This window comes from Acomys minous (genome assembly GCF_964271855.1).
Source record: "Acomys minous genome assembly, chromosome: 10".
Taxonomy (NCBI): domain Eukaryota; kingdom Metazoa; phylum Chordata; class Mammalia; order Rodentia; family Muridae; genus Acomys; species Acomys minous.
In genome coordinates, this window is record NC_140491.1 from 64007185 (window position 1) to 64028145 (window position 20961).

Consider the following 20961-nt stretch of genomic DNA (forward strand, 5'->3'; position numbering starts at 1 on the left):
GGAGTATGTTTTAAGACTGCCGTGAGGGTGCCCAAAACTGCACACAACATAGAATTCTCTGTCTGTCTGTCTCTCTCTCTGTGTATACATATGTATATATATATATAATCTATTCATATGATGAAAGTTTATAAATTTGGCACAAGAAGAGCTAGTCAATTATGAGACTAACAAAGTTACATGATCTTGGTGTCCCTTTCAAACAATCGTACTGTCTTGCTCTCTCCTCCTCCTGTGGTGGCTTACAGTGACTACGTGAGGACACGAGGAAGAATGGAAGAGGCACAGCAACACAGGTTACTACTGATCGGCACTACGCCTGGAGAATCAGATGTTGAGCCATTTCTAAGATTTGATGTTGGTAGCAGATGATACAAGTGGCTAAGGAGAGCCCGGTAATGCAGCACTTGGGAGGCAGAGGCAGGTAGATCTCTGTGAGTTCGAGGCCAGTCTGGTCTGCAAAAACAAGTCTAGGACAGCCAGGAATACACAGAGAAACCTTGTCTTGAAACAAACAAACAAACAAACAATCCCTGCCAAACAAACAACACCCCCCCAACCCCAGCAAAAAATAACTAAGGATCCTCAATAATATGCTTAATTTGCCACTCCCACTCTCCACATGGTGGGGGTGGTGTCACATAGTTTTTGTAGGAAAAAACTATGTAATTGGAGGTCCTCTGTCTGTATTCTTTAATTCATCAAAGACTATGGCAGAATATAGTCTTTTGGTGATTGTGCAGGTGAAAATTTTAATTTTATAAAAAATTTAGGGGCTGGAGAGAGGCTCAGTGGTTAAGAGCACTGACAGCTCTTCCAGAGGCCCTGAGTTCAATTCCCAGCACCCACATGGCGGCTCACAACTGTCTATAACTCCAAGATCTGACACCCTCACGCAGACATACATGCAAGCAAAACACCAATGAACATAAAAACAAAACACAAAAACAAAACAAAACAAAAATTTAGCCATGTGGGACAGACATCCCTGGAATCCTAACCTTCAGGAAGCAGAGTCAGGAGGAACAGTAAAAGCTGGAGGCCGTCATGTTATGTAGTGAGACCCTGCTTTAAGAATGATACAAGCCAACAAAACAAAACAAAACAAATAAATACCCCCCCAAACAAACAAACAAACAAATAAAAGAAGGGCTGGGGAGATGGCTCAGAGACTAAGAGCACTGATTGCTCTTCCAGAGGTCATGAGTTCAGTTCCCACAACCACATGGTGGCTCACAATCATCTGTAATGGGATCTAATGCCCTCTTCTGGCCTGCAGGTGTACTTGCAGGCAGAGCACTATACATAATAAATAAATCTTAAAAAAAAAAAAAAAAGAATGACACAAGCCAGTTATGGTGCTGCTTGCTAGTAGGATTGTTGAAGGAGGCGGAGGCAGAGGATCACGAGTTCCAGGACTGCATGGACTACACAGTGGGGGTTGGAAAGATGACTCACTGGTAAGACCTCTGGTTGCTCTTCCAGAGGACCTGGGGAGAGGGGGACCTGGCACCCTCACAGAAACATAAATGGAGGCAAAAGAACAAGTCTTGTTTTATTTTTGTTTTTGAGACAAGGTTTCTCTGTGTAGCCTTTGCTGCCTGGGACTCACTCTGTAGACCTGACTGGCCTTGAACTCACAGAGATCCCTTGCCTCTCCCTCTGGAGTCCTGGGATTAAAAGTGTGTGCCACCACAACCCAGCTAAGTTTTTTCTTTATTGCAATCTCCCACCTTTTCTCTCTCTCTCTCTCTCTTTTTTTTTTCCCGAGACAGGGTTTCTCTGTGTAGCCTTGGCTGTCCTGGACTCACTTTGTAGACCAGGCTGGCCTCGAACTCACAGCGATCCGCCTGCCTCTGCCTCCTAAGTGCTGGGATTAAAGGCGTGTGCCACCACGTCCAGCCCCACCTTTTCTCTTAAAGGGAGCACTTTATGGTTCTCTGGCATTTACACTATGGGGTCACTATTAAATAGAATAAGGGTTGTCTGGACCCAAGTTAAACGGCAGCCAGTATGGTAGCAGGGCCTGGTGGCATACACCTTTTATCCCAGCACTAGCCTGGTCTACAAAGCGAGTACAGGACAGCCAAGGATACACAGAGAAACCCTGTGGGGGAGCCAAGACCATAGCCGACAAGCATCTTGGACCTTGGCAAAATACATTGAGTGGACCTGGGGCAGGCTGTCTTGTGACCTCTTTCCCTCCTTGCCTCAGGGTACATTCCAGAAGGCTGCCTTGCGACCTCTTCCCCTCCCGAGGCCTTCAGAGGACGAGTGGAACAAAGTCTACAGATAACACCTTGGGGTTCCAGATGCCTAACAATTCCACCCAGGCCCAGAACCACAGGGGCCCTCGCCCTGCCAAACTTCCTAACTTCCTGGTATCTTGCGAAAACCACCCACCCGGATCACCCCACTCAGCCTCCTGCTTCAATGGTACATATTTGCCTGTGAGAAAAGAAATTTGGTCAGCTTAATCAGACTCCTTGACTTCCTGTCCGTTCTTCGCGTCTCTTGTCCCCCATTCTCTCCCTAGAGGTCCGAGTGTCCCAGTTAATTTGTCCAGCGGGTCCGGACAAAACCCTGTCTCGAAAAACCATTAAAAAAAAAAAAGAAAAAAAAGAAAAGGCAGTGTGTGACAGTCAACAAGCCAATTATACACAGGCGGTGCTAAAGGGTGATCAAGAGCTGGGCGTGGTGGCGCACGCTTTTAATCCCAGCCCTCGGGAGGCGGCGACAGGCGGATCACTGAGTTCAAGGCCAGCCTGGTCTATAAAAGCAAGTCCAGGACAGCTAGGACGGTTACACAGGGAAAGCCTGTCTCGAAAAACCAAAAACAAGGTGATCAGCACGCCAGCAGAACCAAGCGATTTCCTCGGCTATTCAGGACGGCGCCTCACTCAAAACCTAGGAATTGCTTATTTCCAAGTAATAGTTTTGGACTGCAGATAAATGAAAGGGAGCGAAGCCAAGCAAACGGGAAGCGGAGCTGCTCGCACCAGGGATGACCAGCTCCGAGACCACAGGTTGAATTTCAGCGCGCAGGCGCCACCTGGCCTCGCCTCCCGACGCAGACGCCACACGGCTGGGTCCCGGTGCGCAGGCGCGGAGGCTCACGCACGCGCACGAGTGGCCGGCCAGCCCCGCCCCGGCCCTAGGCCGCGAGGCGCGGGCGGGGCGATGGCGCGCGGGAGGGGCGGGGCCACGCTGCGGGCCCGGGCCATGGCCGCCGCGGATGCTGAGGTGAGGTGCGGGGCCGGCGTTCGGCGCCGGGGCGCGGGCCACGGTCACGATGGCAACGGCCGCGGCGAGGGGACAGGAACCCTAGCGTCCTGCGAGCTGGGTGGGGCCGCGCGCCCCCGCCGTCTCGAGCCAGGCGGCGCCGAGGCCCCAGCGTCCGGCCCGCGCTCCGCCGGCGCGCTTTGTGCACGGCGGGCCCGAGCGGCGGCGGCGGCGGCGGCGGCAGCGCGGCGGGCGGTAGGAGGCCGCGGCTCCGCATCCCGCAGCCGCGAGCTGGGCTGCGGGCGGGTCGGAGCGGGGGTGGCGGAGACAAAAGACAAAGTCGAGCGGGCCAAGTTGTGCGCGGCGGAGGTGAGGCCGGCCTGCGCCTGCTGCCCCGCGCCGTGACCTTTCACTCGCCGCGAGAGCGTGGCACCATCTTTAAGGAAAAGTTGGCCGGTCCCGCGCGTCTCCCGCGCACAAAGCCGGTGCAGCTGGGTGACCACGGGCAGCACGCTCGACAGTGGAATGTCTGCGGACCCAAGTTTATTTCTTCACCGATGGCATTAACGCGGCGGGGCACGGCGAATTAGCGTTCTTTTGTTCGCGGGGTGGCCTGCCCCTCTGCTTTTTTCTGCGGGATAGTTTGTTTGCTTCCTGGTTTTTTTTTTTGCGGCGTGAAACGTTATTCTCGGGCGAGAGGGACCGCTGTCTTCCCCCAGCTGGGAAAGGCCAGCCGGAGTCGGGGCTTGGCAGAATGCACTAGTGTCGTGTTGGTAGGGCCGAAGTGCGGGGCCGGTTTGGAAGAAAGTATACCGTAGTTGTCTTCCTCCGAGATTTGCCGGGAATAGTTAGCTTTTGGGACTTCCAGACCTCAGGAAGTGAAGGTGTAGTGAGAACGTGCTGAACAGGCTTAGCTGTACATTTTACTTCCGATAATGTACGGTCGTTTCATTTCTTTTATTTTCCCTTGCCTTTTTGAGGGGGGGTATCCATATAAGTGAACGGCTAGTTTTCAGATCTAATGCAAGGAGGATTTGTTGAGTATTACAACGTTCCAGAATTGACTTAGGTACCAGGAACACAAGTGTACATGAAACAATCTTAAGTCATTTCCAGGCTTGTAAGGAAGGATCTATATAGTGACTCTCATCACTCCCCGAGCACTTGATGTGCTCCAGGTATTAGTTTAAGTCCTTCAAGAAATTACCTCTCTCCGTTTTTTAATGCCCCGAGTAGCAGATACTGTTATTTCCTATTTAGCAGATGAAGAAAATAAGACTTGGCAGGGGTTAAATAACTTTGCCTGGTCAGCTGTAGGCTTGGCCATTTTCTTTTTTGATGATTTATTTATGTATATGAGTACTCTATTTGCATGTATGCCTGCATGACAGAAGAAGGCATTGAACCCTGTTATAGATGGTTGTGAGCTAGTATGTAGTTGCTGGGAATTGAACTCAAGACCTCAAGAAGAGCAGCCAGTGCTCTTAACCGCTGAGCCGTCTTTCCAGCCCCAAGCCTGGCCATTTTTGTTTGTTTGTTTGTTTGTTTTTCAAGACAGGGTTTCTCCGTGTATCCTTGGCTGTCCTGGACTCACTTTGTAGAGCTGGCTGGCCTCGAACTCACAGAGATCCACCTGCCTCTGCCTCCCAAGCGCTGGGTGCGCCACTGCTGCTCTGGTTAGTATGACCCTATTTCAAACCTGCTCCCCTCACTGTCAAACTAAGGTGGGGGGTCAGTGGCCTCCATATCTTACATACAGTGTGTGTTTGCTGAGTGTGTGCCTGTTGGCAGCTCCTCTGTATGGAGCACATAAACATGACAGCAGTCTTCCGGAGTGAGTCCTTCGGTATCCCTTTTGCAGGTGAGGCAATAGGTACACAGCTCCAGGAGGGCTTGATGCAGCAGATACGGATGACTGCAGAGCCCATGCTTGCTAAACATACATCACACCTGTCTGGATTTAAGGTTTTATGTGTTTACTATGTAGGTACATGACAGGGTGAGAGGCCCTTGTCTGTAGTACGGTACTGTTGATCCTGTGGAATTGGATAGGTATGAGCTCATCCGCACTGAATCTTGAAGTATTTACTGTTGGGGTTCACAGATTGTGGGATGATTAGTGTATCAGAGTTGACACTTAACTCTGTGTGTGTGTGTGTGTGTGTGTGTGTGTGTATGTGTGTGTATGTGTATGTGTATCCCCATCTGCCCCTCTATGCCAGTTCCCAACACTTATCACTTGGGAACTACTGAAGTAATAGAGAGGTTTATTAATATATGCCCTGTTATCTATTTTGTAGATTCGTGTGTGCTCCTCCACTTCTTGGGAGTATGATACATGGAGCTTTTGTGTCACAAAAATGTTATCTTGTGCTGGGCTTGGTGGCACACGCGTTTCATGCTAGTACTCTGAAGCAGAGGCAAGTGTATCTCTGTGAGTTTGAAGGCAACCTGGTCTACAAAGTGAGGCCAGGACTGAGAAACCGTGTTTCTGAAAAACAATGTTATCTTGAAGCAGGAGGGTCTTCCAAAGCAAAATTTATACTGTGTAGGGTGGTTAATATGTATCTTTTTGTGGTGGTTCCCGCCTTTAATCCCAGCACCTGGGAGGCAGAGGCAGGTGCATCACTGAGTTCAAGGCCAGCCTGGACTACAAAGCAAGTTCAGGACAGCCCTGTCTCAAAAATATGGCTCCCCAAACATTTAATTTTATGCATATGAATATTTTACCTTTATGTATAATTTTATGTGTATGACTGTTTTACTTTCTATGTTTGCATGTCTGGTGCCAGTGAAGGCAGTGGAACCCCTGGAAGTGGAGTTAGGGTGGTTGTGAGCCATCAAGTATGTGCTGTGAGTTAAACATTGGTCCTCTGAAACAGCAACAAGTGCTTTAACTTTGTAGTTATCTCTCCCAATCCCAATGCTTGCTCTTTAAAAAAAAACAAAACTTATTTATTAGGTATATTATATTGTGTTTTGCCTGCATGTATGCTTGCAGGCCATAAGAGGGCACCAGATCTACAGTACAGTACAGAAGGTTGTGAGCCACCATGTGGTTGCCAGGAATTGAACTCAGGACCTTTGGAAGGGCAGCTAGCGCTCTTAACATCTGAGCCATCTCTCCTGCCGCCCCCTCCCCTCTTTGTTTCAGAGACAAGGTTTCCCAATGTATCCCAGGCTGACCTCTGACTTGCTATACCCTGTAATGTTGGAGTTGAGCTCCTGATCCTCTTGGGATCACAGGTGTATTATCATGCCTGGTTTTGTTTCTCTTCCTTTACTCTTACGTTTTAATTGAGTTTAGAATTGCATAATTATGATTTTAGCATATAGAAGCTGAAGCAGGAAGATCATATATTGAATTAGCATGGGGTATAGTGTTAGAGTTTGTTTCAAAAAATAAAAAGTCAGGCGTGGTGTGGCACTCCTTTAGTCCTGCCATTCTGGAGGCAGAGGCAGGCACAATTCTAAGCCTGGGTCTATGGAGGGAGTTCCAGGACAGTCAAGAGAAATAAACCCTGTCCTTTTTTTTTTTTAAAGATTTATTTCTTGAGTCCAGGACAGCCAAGGCTAAACAGAGAAACCCTGTCTGGAAAAACAAAACAAACCAACCAAACAAACAAAGATTGATTTAAAAAAAAATTATTATGTATGCAGTGCTCTGGCTGCATGTACACCTGCAGGCCAGAAGAGGGCACCCGATCTCATTTTGATGGCTTGTGAGCCACCATGTGGTTGCTGGGACTTGAACTCAGGACTTCTGGAAGAGCAGGCAGTACTCTTAACCATTGAGCCATCTCTCCAGCCCCTATAAACCCTGTCTTGGAAAACAAAACAAAAAGCTATCATTACCCAAAACTAAGCACCAGCCCCCAAAACAAAAATCTTTGTTTTTTATAGAATAATATATATACGTACATAATTTAAAAAGTCAGGGCTAAGAGACATTATTGGAAGCTCTTTAGTCTTCTACAAAGGCAGCAACAACTTTTCATTCTTTAGTGTTTACTTCATATTTCTGCATATATACTGGTGTTGTCATGTCTTTACTCACCAGCTATAGGGATTATTTGTGTGTACTTCCAATAATAAAAAATGAGGAATTTAATTCTTTCACACTCTATGTTCACCTGTTAGTTAAAATGGACATTTTCTTGGCCTGGTGTGCAGCTTTGTCTTGGAATTTGGCCCACCTTCCTTGCTCTCTCACTCTATCCCCTTGGGATGAAATGCATTTTCTATTAGCTGTCTAAGTAAAGGACAGCATGGCTGAGACATAGCACAATGGATAGAGTTGCTGGTCTAGGTTAAACTGGGTGTGGCAGTGCCAGCCTGTAATCTTAGCACTTTCCTAGGTTGGGGCAGGGACATCAGTTTAGTTCTTCCTCAGCGATGTAGCAAGTTCAAGGCAACTGTGGGTTCCAGGAGGCTCTCTCTAAAAAAAAAAAAGGGGGGGGGGACCAGTAGCATCGAACTTATTGCAGTGTCTGAAAATATAGATGTACTTAGTTCACTACTATTACACTTGAAGAAAAAGTTTGGTTAAACATGAAATGCCTGCTTTGAAGTCAATTTTGAAGTTTTGTTTTGTTTTTTTGGGTGTTGGTATTGGTGGCATGGATTCTATGTAGGGTTTATATGTATTTCCAGGATTAGTGAGGACTTGAGACCAGTATGGTTCACAGGACTTTTGCCTCAACAAAATGTCATGAATACTAAGCAAGGACTCTACCACTGAGCTGCACCCTAGCCTTCTGAGAGTCACTATTCTATTATTGCTGTTGAGAGAGAAGTCCAGTTTGGTGCCCCCACCCCTGGTGCTCAAACCTAGGGCTACAGGCTTTCCTAATGCTAGGCATTTTCTCTGGCACTCAGCTATAGGCCCAGACTCCATATGATTGGGTCGTCATCGTCGTCATCATCGTCGTCATCATCATCATCATCATCATCATTATCATCATCATTATCACTACTATTTACCTTGAGACTGGGTTCTCTGTGTAGCCCCTGGTGTCCTGGAACTTGCTCTTGGTCTTGAACTCAGACGTCCATCTGCCTCTGGTGGGATAACTGTTTCACCATGTCTGGCTTTTTAATTAAAAAAACCTTTTTTTGTTTTTGTTTTTCGAGACAGGGTTTCTCTGTGTAGCCTTGACTGTCCTGGATTCTCTTTGTAGAGCATGCTGGCCTTGAACTCACAGTGATCCGCTTGCCTCTGCCTCCCGAGTGCTGGGAGGAAGAGGCTGTTTGTATGAGATCTGCCTCTATAGCAAATGATGTTTGAGGTCTGCCTATACAGACAGAAGGATGACACCAGGTCCTTAGTAATATCCACTCACAGCACGCCTGTAATCCCAGCACTCTAGGGAGGCAGAGGCAGGTGGATCACTGTGAGTTCAAGGCCAGCCTGGTCTACAGAGTATGTCCAGGAAAGCCAAGGCTACACAGAGAAACCCTGTCTCCAAAACCAAAACAACCCCCCACCACCCCCACCAAAATCTAGCAGGAAAACAGGTCATTCCTCCTTTTAGGAGAGGCCTTCTGGTATTTAACACTCCTGGTTCTCTAATGCTATGTGGGTGAAAGGACCTTTGTGGCACGCGTCCCCCCCCAGACAAATAACACCCACCCCTTTTCCTAAGGTCCCAACAACAGACTGAGATATGGTCCTGCCAGTATCCACTTTGGGGAACCACTGACTTTTTATTGGGCTTCCATAGGTGAAGGGTTGCTGACAGCGGTGTGGTTGCTCTCTACCCTAAACATGACAGGAGAGCCTTTACCCAGCAGGGATGAAGGCTTTTGGTGGCTGCTTAGATGCAGACCTTTGCCTTAGTCTTCTACCTGTATATACTCCAGCCCCTCCCCCATGCCACATGCAATTAAAGCAGAGTTGTGTGAAAATCTGGTATCCCTCTCTGCCCACCTATTCCAGGGTATAAACTATCAACAAACCCAGTTGGTCTTTTGTAAGGGCACAGCTGAATGCCCCAAGATGACAGTTTCTTGTCTCAGAGGATAGTTAAACTTATGGCACAGAGTCTCATGTAATATAGGTTGGCCTAGAACTCCATGTGTATCTAAGGATGACCTTGAATTTATGATCCTTTTGCCTCCGCCTTCCGAGTACTTAAGTCATAGATGTACTCTCCCAGGACAGGCTTTGTGTGGTGCTGGGCACGAACCCCAGAGGCGGGGATATGGCAGGCAAGCACTCTGCCTAACTGAGCTCCATTCCTAGCCTGAGCAATTGTTACTATTTCTTTTAAAGATTGATTTATTTTGAACTGGGTGTGGTTTTGCATGCCTTTAATCCCAGCACTCCTGAGGCAGAGGCCAGGGCTTCTCTGTGAGTTCCAGCCTAGTCTACAAAGCAATCCAGGACAGCCAAAGTGCACAGAGACGCTTGAAAAACCAAACCAAAACCATTGAGATGTAACAAGAATAAATTAATAAAAAAAAAAAAACCAAACCAAAAACCAAACCAAACCAAACCAAACAACAAAAAAAGATTGAACACTTAATCCCAGCGATTGGGAGGCGGAGACAGGTGGATCTTTGTGAATTCAAGGCCAGCTTGGTCTACAAAGGGAGTCCAGGACAGCCAAGGCTACACAGAGAAACCCTGCTCCGGGGGGATAAAAGGGTGTGGATTATCACTGCCACCACCAGGCTTCAGTTTTTTAAAACAAGTGGTTCAAAATTAAAAAAGCAAGGACTGGAGAGATGGCTCAGTGGTTAAGAGCACTTATTACTCTACCCCTGTTGAGGACCTGGGTTTAGTTCCCATGGTGGCTCACAGCCAGGGGATCTGACACCCCATCTGGACTTCATGGCACTGCTTGCAAATGGTGCACATACACACAAGTGGGCAAAATACTCACATAATTAAAAACAAATACAAATCTTTTTAAAACTTTAAGGTGAAAGCCAGGTGAGGTGGTGCAGGCCTGTAATCCCAGCACTCAGGGAGGCAGAGGCAGATGGGTCTCTTGAATTGAAGGACAGCCTGGTTTGCACAGAAAAACCTTGTTGCAGGAAAAAAAAAAAACGAAAGAAAAGTTGAAAGGTGAAACATCATCCTTCTTCTGTCCAGTAACCATTTTATTATTTTGGTAGGTTGTTTTTTTAAATTAAAAAAATTTAATTTATTATTCAGATTACATTCTGAATGTTATCCCTCACTTGTATCTTCCTTCCCCTTCCCACCTTCCCTCCCTTTTGATAGGTTGTTAATACTTAATGTGCATCCCTTTAAAGATATTCCTGAGCCCCATGGCGGCACACGCCTTCAATCTCAGCACTTGGGAGGCAGAGACAGGCAGATCTCTTGTGAATTTCAGCCAGAAGACCTCATCTTTTTTTAAGAGAGAAGGAAAGGGGCGGGCATATTGAGAGATTGATTCTTGAGTATAGAAACAAAGACACAGGTGTTTTAGGTTTTCATTATGGAAACTTTTTCAAATCTACTCAAGTAGATAAGGTGTAACATAGCTAAAGTGTGATTTGACATCTGGATTTCAGGTTGAGGCAAGATGATCATGAATTCAAGGCCAGCCTGGAGTACATAGCCAATTCCAGGTTGGCTTGAGCCACACTCGGAAACAACTGTCTTAGAAACAACAAAAGTACAAAGTAGAGCCAGTACTGTAATGGACAACATTACTGACATCCCAGCTAAACAGTTCCCTTCTCCTGACTAGTCTACTTAACTTGAACTTCCAGCATCCCTTCCTGTTGCCCATTGGCTTTTTTTTTTCTTTCAGTTTTTCGAGACAGGGTTTCTCTGTGTTACCTTGGCTGTCCTGGAATTCCTTATATAGACCAGGCTGGCTTCAAACTCACAGAGATCTGCCTGCCTCTGCCTCCCGAGCGCTGGCATTAAAGGCGTGCACCACCACAACCGGCTGCACTGGCAATTAATTTGAAGCAGTTCTCAGGCATTTTAAAAAATCCATGACATTTTATTTCAGTTAATAAATGCCCTGTTGGTATTCAGATTTATTACTTAAGTTAAAAAAGGAGCAGTAGAGAGAGACCCTGATCAAAAACCTAAATAAGGTGGGTGCACCACACCCAGCTTACTTAGGTTTTTGGAAGCAGGGCCTCTCTATGCAGTCCTGGTTGTCCTGGAATTTACAGAGATCCATGCCCAGTGAGATCAGTTTAAATAGAGGATTGATGGGCTGGAGAGGTGGCTCAGTGGTTAAGAGCGCCACCTGTTCTTCCAGAGGTCCTGAGTTCCATTCCCAGCAACCACATGGTGGCTCACAACCATCTATAATGTAATCTTTTTTTTTTTAAAGATTTATTTATTATTTACACAGTATTCTGCCCACACGTGTGCCTGCCCACCACAAGAAGGCACCAGATCTTATTACAGGTGGTTGTGAGCCACCATGTGGTTGCTGGGAATCGAACTCGGGACCTTTGGAAGAACAGATGGTGCTCTTAACCTCTGAGCCATCTCTCCAGCCCTATAATGTAATCTTATGCCCTCTTCCGGTATGCAGGTGTACATGAAGGCAGAGCACTGTATACATAATAATAAATAAATTTTTAAAAAAAATAGAGGACTGATTTGGGTGTGGTATTTTATTTGTTTGTTGCTTTATTTGGTTTTGGTTCTTTTTTGAGACAATGCTTTTCTGTTTAGTCCTGGCTGTTCTGCATCTTGCTCGGTAGAGCAGGCTGGCCTTAAACTCACAGACATCCGCCTGCCTCTGTCTCGCAATTAAGCGCAGGGATTAAAGGTGAGCACCACCATACCAGACTTTAGCCTGCCATTTTTCTGAGGAAGTTATCTAGGCTGTGGTAGGATGGGACAGATGGAGAGTTGTACAGAGCTGCTCAGACCAAGAGACCTGAGTGTACACTGAGCTCTCAAGTCAGGTGTGGTATGGGGTTGTGTGCTGGAATTGGGAAATGAAGTGGAGAGCTGGGAATGCAGACCACGTGGCTAGCATAACAGAAACAAACAGAAACCCAAAACACTTGCATTCTGCTAGGTAGTAGGGTGCATCCAAGTTGGGGTTCTGATGCTCTTGGGTCATATGTGCTACTACGAGGACAGATAGGGGTATTGAGTATAGAGATTCCACAGAAGGCATGCAGTGTGGGTTTGCAGGTACTTGATTGGTACAGGCTGGTAGAAAATTCTTGCTGACACATCTATAACCCCGGGGCTCTGATGGCAGGAGTGTCACAAGTAGGGGGCTAGGAATACCTGAAAACCTTTGGGCGAGATGCAGCTACTAGGTGAGATCTCGTCTCAAAAGCAGACAGTGGCTGGAGAGGTGGCTCAGCATTATGCTCACAGCTGTCTTTAATTACTGTTGCAGGGGATCTAACACCCTCTTTTCACTTCCTTGGGCATCAGGCACCCATGTGGTACCTATACATACTTGTAGTTACATAATATATAAAACAAGAACAAATCTTACAACAGTAAAAACAGAATAAAACTCTTAGAGGTAGCAGAGATGTCCTCATTGTTCAGAAGACCAGATGTAGCGGGTGGTGGCGGTGCTCGCCTTTACTCCCAGCACTCCCCAGGCAGAGGCAGGTGGATCTCTGCAAGTTTTAGGCTAGCCTGGTCTACAAAGTAAGTACAGGACAGCCATGGCTACACAAAGAAACCCTGTTTCAAAAAACCAAAGCCAACAACAACAGCAACAAAATCAAAACAGAAAACCAGATGTCATCACCTGTGTGCTCAGTAATGGTATAGAGCATTTTACTTGGAGAGAAGAATCTAAAACACACGGCAGTTGTTATCACTTACATGGAGAAACTAATAGTACTTTTCAAAGTTTGCTTTAAAAATATTTTACTCTTCTTGTGATTCTCCATTCTTCCTTTCTGTCCTCTGTGTTTGCAGTTTTGGGAAGCCAGCCCAGGATTTGGTGGATACTAGGCAAGCGTACCATTGAAACCACTCCAGCTTCTTCAAGTTTACTTTAAGACAGTGTCTCAGTGCGTTGTCCAGGCTGTCCTTGTACTCCCCCTGTGGCCCAGGGAGACCTTGAACTTTTAGTTAGGGCTTTCCTCTTTCAGCTCCCTGAGTAGCTGGTATTACAAGCTAATACTACCAGGCCCAGCTGATTTTTGGGGCTAATGAAATATTCTGTTGTCATAGTGTAATAATCATGAGAATGTGTGATTAGATGCGTAAGGGAATTTGTTCATATAGCAAAACATGCACATACATAGAAAACCTGGTAGGGAATGAAAAGTGAGTTAGGCTAGTGACATCTACTTTGGTTTTCCGAGACAGGCTCTCTCTGTGCAGCCTTGGCTGTCCTGGGTTCACTTTATAGACCAGGCTGGCCTTGAACTCATGGCCGTCTACCCGCTTCTGCCAGGCGTGCACCACCATGCCCGGTTTAGCCTTGACTTGAACGCCTGCCTCTGCCTTCCAAGTGCTGGAATTACAGGCTTGCTCCATCACAGCAGACTTTGCTTTTGATGTATTGATTAATTATTTAGGTATCAGTTTATTCTAAAAGAGGAGGTGTGGAAGTTCTTCATAGGAATTAGTTTAGAATCTGAGTGAAATGGGTTCCTTCCTGTGACTTCATTTCAACAGTTACTTCAGTCCATAGACTTTACAAGAATGTCAGCGTCTTTAAAGAAATAATCCTTGGCTGGGTGGTGGTCAGTTCAAGGCTAGCCTTGTCAGGGCTGCAGAGAGAAACCAACAAAACCAACAAAAAATGATGGAAATTTTGCCAGATAGGGTGGCACATACCTTTAATTCCAGTACTCAGGAAGCAGAGGGAGTTCAGGGCCAGCCTGATCGATAGATTGAGTCCCAGATTGGCCAGGCTAGGAAGAGGAACCCTGTCTTTGGGGTGGGTGGGGTGGGTGGGGTGGGTGGGCGAGGGGACAATCCTTGCCATCTACAAGTCCTTTGGTGACTGATCCCACAGCTATTTTGTTGCTTTTAATACTTTGCATTGAGATTTTTCTAGAAGCATGTCAGGTTTGGTTACAGTTTCAGTTGTATCCTTTCAACAAGTACTCTGTCAAACTGCAGAAGGGCGTTGATGAGCCTTCACTGTGGACTTACTTTGGTTCTGTCTGGTGGGAGATAGCCTGGCAGACATCTAGGTGAGAATGTTTAGGTTGGGGAAGGTCCTGGCTGGACCTTGTAGGAAGAATGGAGGCTGCATGGCTGTCAGGGGAGCGGTTAGAGCAGGACTTCACGGCCGTGCTAGTACTCAGCTGGACGGTGGGGGTGGATCTTGCATGTTGTAGTCTGTCTAGTGCTTCCCTGGCTCCTGCTCACTCAGGCCTGTCATGACAGTGAACCAAGAGTCGCCTGAGCAGAGAGTCAGTGTAGCAGGAATCCAGCCATTTTTCTAGCTTTTCTAGGTCACAGCTTGTTTCTGGGGCCATTGCAGAGAGCCCTTAACTGGCTAATCTCTCTGGCCTCTCTAATTCATTCTTTTTTCCTCTTTCTCTCTTTCAGAGACAGGGTTTCTTTCTCTGTGTAGCCCTGGGTCTACTGGACTAGCTTTGTAGACCAGGCTGGCCTTGAACTCACAGCGATCCTCCTGCCTCTGCCTCCTTGAGTGTTGGGATTACAGGCATGAACCACCACACCTGGCTTCCTTAATATAATTTTTAATTTTATTGGCCATTGTATGTGTATTTGTACATTGTGTGTGTAGATGTGCACACCTACACTGCAGACGTGGGTGTCCTGCAGAGGACAACTTGCAGGAGTTGGCTTCCTGTGCCGTGTAGGCTTTAGGAATTGAACTCAGGTCATCAGGTTTGGGGCAATTGACTTTATTGGCTGAGCCATCTGGTCAGCTATCCATAGTTTCGTTGTATTTGCCTGATGACTAGAAATATTAAACATTTTTCGTTAATTTATCGGCCACTTTTATTTTTTCATCTGTGTCCATTTCAATTGTCACTTGCTGATTATATTTTTTGTTCTTTTGGAGGTTGAACCCAGAGCCTTGTACATACACACTGGGCAAGTGCTATATCCTGTATACCAGAGCTTTGTGTATACTGGGCCACATCCTCAGCCCTTTTCAGTTTTATTTTGAAACAAGTTTTCACTAAATGGCATATGTTGGCTTTCAATGAATTCCCCCTTGTAGCCCAGATAATTCTCTGTCTTGTAACTGCCCTGCCTTAGCCTCCTTTTTTAAAAAATTTAAATACTGTGGATACTAATTCTTTTTTTTTTAAAAGATTTATTTATTTATTATGTATACAGTGTTCTGCCTGCATGTATGCCGCCTGCCAGAAGAGATCATTAGATCACATTATAGATGGTTGTGAGCCACCATGTGGTTGCTGGGAATTGAACTCAGGACCTCTGGAAGAGCAGTCAGTGCCCTTAACCTCTGAGCCATCTCTCCAGCCCCAGATACTAATTCTTTTGTTTGTTTTTTGAGACAGTTTCTCTGTGTAGCCTTGGCTCTTCTCGACTTGCTTTGTGGACCAGGCTGGCTTCAAACTCACAGATACCTGCCTGCCTCTGCCTCCCAGAGCAGTGGGATTACAGGCATGTGCTACCATGCCCACTGGTATACACACATTTTATTTATTCATTTGCTGATAAACACCTAACAGAGAAACCTTGTCTCAAACAAAACAAAACAAAACAAAACAAAAACCCCAAAACAAAAAACTTGTCTGTACATCGCACGCACGCACGCATCATGCAAGCTGGGCATGGTGGCGCACACCTTTAATCTGCAGTATTAGGATAAAATCAGGAGCTGGAAAGATGCCATGTGAGTGCTGGGATTTGAACCTAGGTCCTCTGCAAGAGCAAGTGCTCTTAACTTCTGAGCCATCTGACCCCTGCTTATGAATTTGTATTGGCTATATAAATTTGTTTTCCTTCAGTTTTTATTTTTTTTAATGTCTATTTTGCTACAGGGAGCTATGATAAGGCAGTGGCTAGGGTTCTCTGGTTTCTGTGTAGGTAGCAGGTAGGTATGTAAGAGATCTTGTTTTATTAATTAATTTAATTTTTCGAGACAGGGTTTCTCTGTGTTATCTGGGGTGTCCTGAACTCACTTTGTAGACCAGGCTGGCCTCTCACTCACAGTGATCCACCTGCCGCTGCCTCCCAAGTGCTGGGATTAAAGGCGTGTGCCAGGACACCTGATGTATTCTTAATTTAAAGTGAGTTAATTACATTATGATTTTTGCACTTGAACATGTCTTGTACTAAAGAGGAATCCCTCACCAAGATCCACTTGCCTCTGGGATTATAGGGGTGCACCACCACACCTGGCCATGTACAATTTTTAAAAAGTGGAGCGAGCGGCTTCCCTTCCTGAAAGCTTTGAAGAACACTTGAAATTAATTGCTTACTTTTTTTATGGCAGGAAGAAGTTCATGACTTTTCTCTCTCCTTTTTGCTTTTGGCTTTTCAAGACAGGGTTTCTCGGTGTAGTCTTGGCTTTCCTGGAACTTTCTCTGTAGACCAGGCTGGCCTTCTGGGGTTCAGGGTAGGAGACTCATTTCAGAGGTGGAAGCTTAAATGAAAGCTTATTTTCTGTGACAGCAGGGATATGAACTGCCAGTTTGGGATATGAACTGTGTCCCACAAAGAAGATTGTTTTATATATATTCATTCATTCTTCTTGAGACAGGGTTTTTCTGTGTAGCCTTGACTGTCCTGGACTTGCTTTGTAGACCAGGCTGGCCTTGAACTCACAGCGATCCACCTGCCTCTGCCTCCTGGTTGCACAATGTTTTTAAAGGATATGAACACAAAGTGAGGGGAGCAGGGGGAGCTGTTGTATTGACCACAAGGGGCTGAGCAAGGGAGTAAATGGGTGACTGGGCCTTTCTGGGTCACCTGATTTCAGGACTCTTGAATCCGATTTTTGCAGTCTGTTTCTCTCCTGGACTCTGACCGGGAATCTAAGAAGATAGGGGAACAAAGAGTAGGCAAGCTTTAGATCAAGACAGGCAACACAGTCACAGCCTGTGTGCCCTAGTTTAGATAACGGCTACTTCCCCCTTTACGTCCTATGCTGATTAACAGCAAACATGAGACATCTGAAGGAGTTGGGTTCCAGGGCCTGGGAGTATGAGCTCAGCTTTGACCCTGCCAGCAAGATGGAACTTGTTCCTGAGATGGCTGGACCCAGGAAACTGTCTCCCCCCCCCCCCCCACAGGGTTTCTCTGTGTAGTCTTGGCTGTCCTGGACTCACTTTGTAGACTGGGCTGGCCTTGAACTCACAGATATCCTCCTGCCCCTGCCTCCTTGAGTGCTGGGATTCGGACTGTGCCCAGCTAGGAAACTGTCTCTCTCTTTTTAAAAAAAGATTATTACATATATAGTTTTATGCCTGCATGTACACCTGCACACCAGAAGAGGGTTCCAGATCTTCTGATAGATGGTTGTGGGCCACCATGTAGTTGCTGGGAATTGAACTCAGGACCTCTGGAAGAGCAGCCAGTGCTCTTAGCCTCTGAGCCATCTCTCCAGCCCGGAAAACTGTCTCTTAACAGGCTCAGGCTCACACAGATCTACCTGCCTCTGTGTCCAGAGCGCTGGTGTTAAAGGTGTGTGCCATCAGTGCCTGGCTATGGCTTTTTCACTTACGTGGATGATAAATCAGTAGTTATTTTCTTCTTCAAACATTGATAGCAAGAGCTGGCCGGTGGTGGTGCACGCCTTTAATCCCAGCGCTTGGGAGGCAGGCAGATCTCTGAGTTTGAGGCCAGCCTGGTCTACAGAGTGAGTTCAAGGACAGCCAAGGATACACAGAGAGAAACCCTGTTCTGAAAAACCAAACCAAACCAACCAACCAAAACCCAGCAGCAGCAACAAAACAAGAAAACCTCCCTGAAATCCCTGTTGCTAACTCTGACTTTCGTATTCTTCCTCCCTGTCCTAAGGACAATTTCATTGCTAGTTACCGAGGCAGAGCCTGCCAGGTGAGCCAGTTCAGGGACCTTGGCTGCAGGGACTAGAGATCTGGGCTGGATCAGTAAATGGGGTGATCTCTCTGCTCTGCTCACGGTTCATTTAGTCCACAGGTTTACATTTTTTCCTTTGCCTGGCCTGGCTGTACGTTCGGCTACTTCATTTTCCTTGGAATGACAGGACTATGTAAAGAAATGCAGAAACCCAAGGCAACAGAGCACACCTGGCTTTTAAAAGTGATTTAATGGAAAAATAAGACCATGGATAGGCAAGTGCTGACCACTTTTTGGAGAGAGACCCAATTGGAACTGTGTTTTTACCTATTTATTGATTTATTGCAAATGACAGATTAGACAGATTGGTTGGTAATATGTTTCTGAGCATGTTCTTGGAACAAAAGGGTGGGGGAGGGTAGGTAGGTTATTCTCTCAGCTCTGAGGAAATGCAGCTCACAGCACTGTAATGAGGAAGCAGGAACAATGGGGATGATTCCTTTGTGCCTGCCCTTGAAAAGAAGCTGGGGTGCAGGCACTGGGAAGCCTATTCACTGCCATCGCTCAAGTGTTCCTAGCAGTGGCAAAGAAGTGAGGGTGTTGTGTACTCATAAGTGACTGTGGCGTCAGTAATTTTTAAAAGCAATATATGCTATAAGATTTAATGGTACTTAATGTTTATTGTACAACCATTAAGGAATTAAACATTCTATTTTTTGTTTGGTGGTAAAACTTTCTCCGGGCATACTGAAGCTGTACCCTATGCACCTGCTTGGTTCTGCCTGCTCTCCCTGTCTCAGGGGAGGTGGTTCTTCAGCATGGAGCTGCTTCAAAAGAATAGAGTCAGCAGGTACAGCTGGAGGTTTCTGCTGGGCACATGAGCAAGTAGGATAGATAGGCTATAACACAGGCAGATATTTCCTTTTCCTTTTTTTCATGTTCAGTTCCTAGAACCTACATGGGGGCTCTCAACATTTATTTGTAACTCTGATTCCAGGAGAGCTGGTGTTCTTTTTAAAGACGTGACAGCTTTTCGTTTGTTTGGTTTTCTTTTTCTTTTTTTTTCTTTTTTTTGGTTTTTCCAGACAGGGTTTCTCTGTGAAGTCTTGGCTGCCCTGGACTCACTTTATGGACCAGGCTGGCCTTGAACTCACAGCGATCTGCCTGCCTCTGCCTCATGAGTGCTGGGATTAAAGGCGTGCGCCACTATGCCCAGCTGGAAGTGACCTCCTCCCCAGCGCCCCCCTCCCCCCAGGACAGGGTTTCTCTGTGTAGCCTTGGTTGGCCTGGATGTGAGCTCACAGAGATCTGCCTGCCTCTGCCTCCTGAGTGCTGGGATTGCAGCCCTGTGCCACTGAGTGTGACATTTTTAACATAAAACTTAATGTATCTAACATGGTCCATCTTTTTAGAATATGAATGAAATTCATCTAGAGATAGGAGTTTTTGTGCCATATCAATCTTGATACGGAGCACTATCCTGTAAAGATTAAAACCATTCCAGTATGAGCAAGAATAAGAATTTGAACCGGACATGATGGCGCATGCCTTTAATCCCAACACTCAGGAGGCAGAGGCAGGCGAATCTCTTTGAGTTTGAGGCCAGCCTGGTTGACAAAGCGAGTCCAGGACAGCCAAGGCTACACAGAGAAGCCTTGTCTCCAAAAACCAAACAACAACAACAAAAGAGTAAAGAACTTGTTAACATTGTGGTTAAGGAGTTGGCAGACATTTTGTTTTTTGTAGCCTGCACTTACTTTTTTAACCACAAGATGGTGGCCTTCTTCTAGGCAGACTGATTCAAGTTGGTGCCTTCCTAGGAAAGCAGACACTGGATTTCATATTCATGTGTACCTTTCCCCCTTCCAGAGACAGGGATTCTCTGAATAGAGCTCCAGCTGTCCTGGAACTTGCTTTGTAGACCAGGCTGGCCTCAAACTCAGAGACCCACCTCCCTCTGCCTCCTGAGTGCGGGATTGGAGGTGTGTGCATTTCAAGCAAGTATCATTTGGCCTTGGTTCAGCAGATGAGAGGATAATAAACATTTGAGCTAGTGCGGGGAGTGGTGGTGCACATCTTTAATCCCAGCACTTGGGAGGCATAGGTAGGTGGGTCTCTCTCAGTTCGAGGCCAGCCTGGTGTACAAAAAGTCCAGACCAACCAAGACTACACACAAATACTGTCTCAAAAAACCAACCAACCAAAACAAAAATGGGAGCTACTGTAGCCGTGCCAAAGTGGAGCTAGAGTTATGCAGGTGCGTCTCCCCTGTGCTTGTTGCAGCTTCTCATGGGTTTTGTGTCAGGCTGTGGCTTGCAGTTGCTTCCCCGTTGGCTACAGCTGGCTGTTGAAAGGGCTCACAGCTGGGCAACTTGGCCCTCCCGCCAAGAAGCTTACATAGCATACTCTTGGGGAGAGTATTTACCAAGACAAGCTCAGTTCAGTCTTCTTAACATGCGCCATTCCAGCTCCCTCTCTGTCCGCTGTTGCCCATTGCCCTTGATGTTCATCAGTCCTGCCAGAAACCAAGGGACACCTGGCCCCATCATCCACCCAGCACACATATTTTTCACTAGAAGACCAGTAAATCTGTAGTTTGGTATAGAGCATCAAGTCTTTCTGATCCGTCCTCGCCTGCAAACAACCCTTGGCGGTCTTGTGAAAAGCAGCCAGTTCACACCGTTTACTTCCTTCACAATAGCTGGTACAATGAAGATTACTTGCATGCCTTCTACTTCTTTAGTGAACTGTTATTTGCACTTTAAAATTTCTACATGCTATTAAACACAGTAGTTGGCTGTCTTTCAAAAAATTCCTTGCAGCTT

The 20961-nt window shown here is 46.4% G+C and overlaps 1 protein-coding gene and 1 long non-coding RNA gene across 17 annotated transcripts in view; one reads left to right on the top strand and one right to left on the bottom strand.

The window, feature by feature from the left end:
* Positions 1 to 2600: 2600 nt before the first annotated feature.
* EHMT1 (euchromatic histone lysine methyltransferase 1) overlaps positions 2601 to 20961 on the top strand; it is a 134154-nt gene continuing 115793 nt past the window's right edge. For 8 of the 16 annotated variants that reach the window (XM_084798818.1, XM_084798820.1, XM_084798819.1 and 5 more), the window contains exon 1: positions 2603 to 3243. In XM_084798818.1, coding sequence (XP_084654944.1) covers positions 2953 to 3243 — 291 coding nt within the window. In that variant the 5' untranslated portion in view covers positions 2603 to 2952. Of the gene's footprint in view, positions 3244 to 3557; positions 3592 to 5432; positions 6469 to 20961 lie in introns of those variants that run through there. The other 8 variants (XM_084798806.1, XM_084798821.1, XM_084798817.1 and 5 more) reach the window with 4 other exon arrangements.
* LOC311607196 overlaps positions 6856 to 20961 on the bottom strand; it is a 61032-nt gene continuing 46926 nt past the window's right edge. Inside the window, exon 2 of the long non-coding RNA XR_014782555.1 lies at positions 6856 to 6886. This is a non-coding gene — a long non-coding RNA (uncharacterized lncRNA). The remainder of the gene's footprint in view (positions 6887 to 20961) is intronic.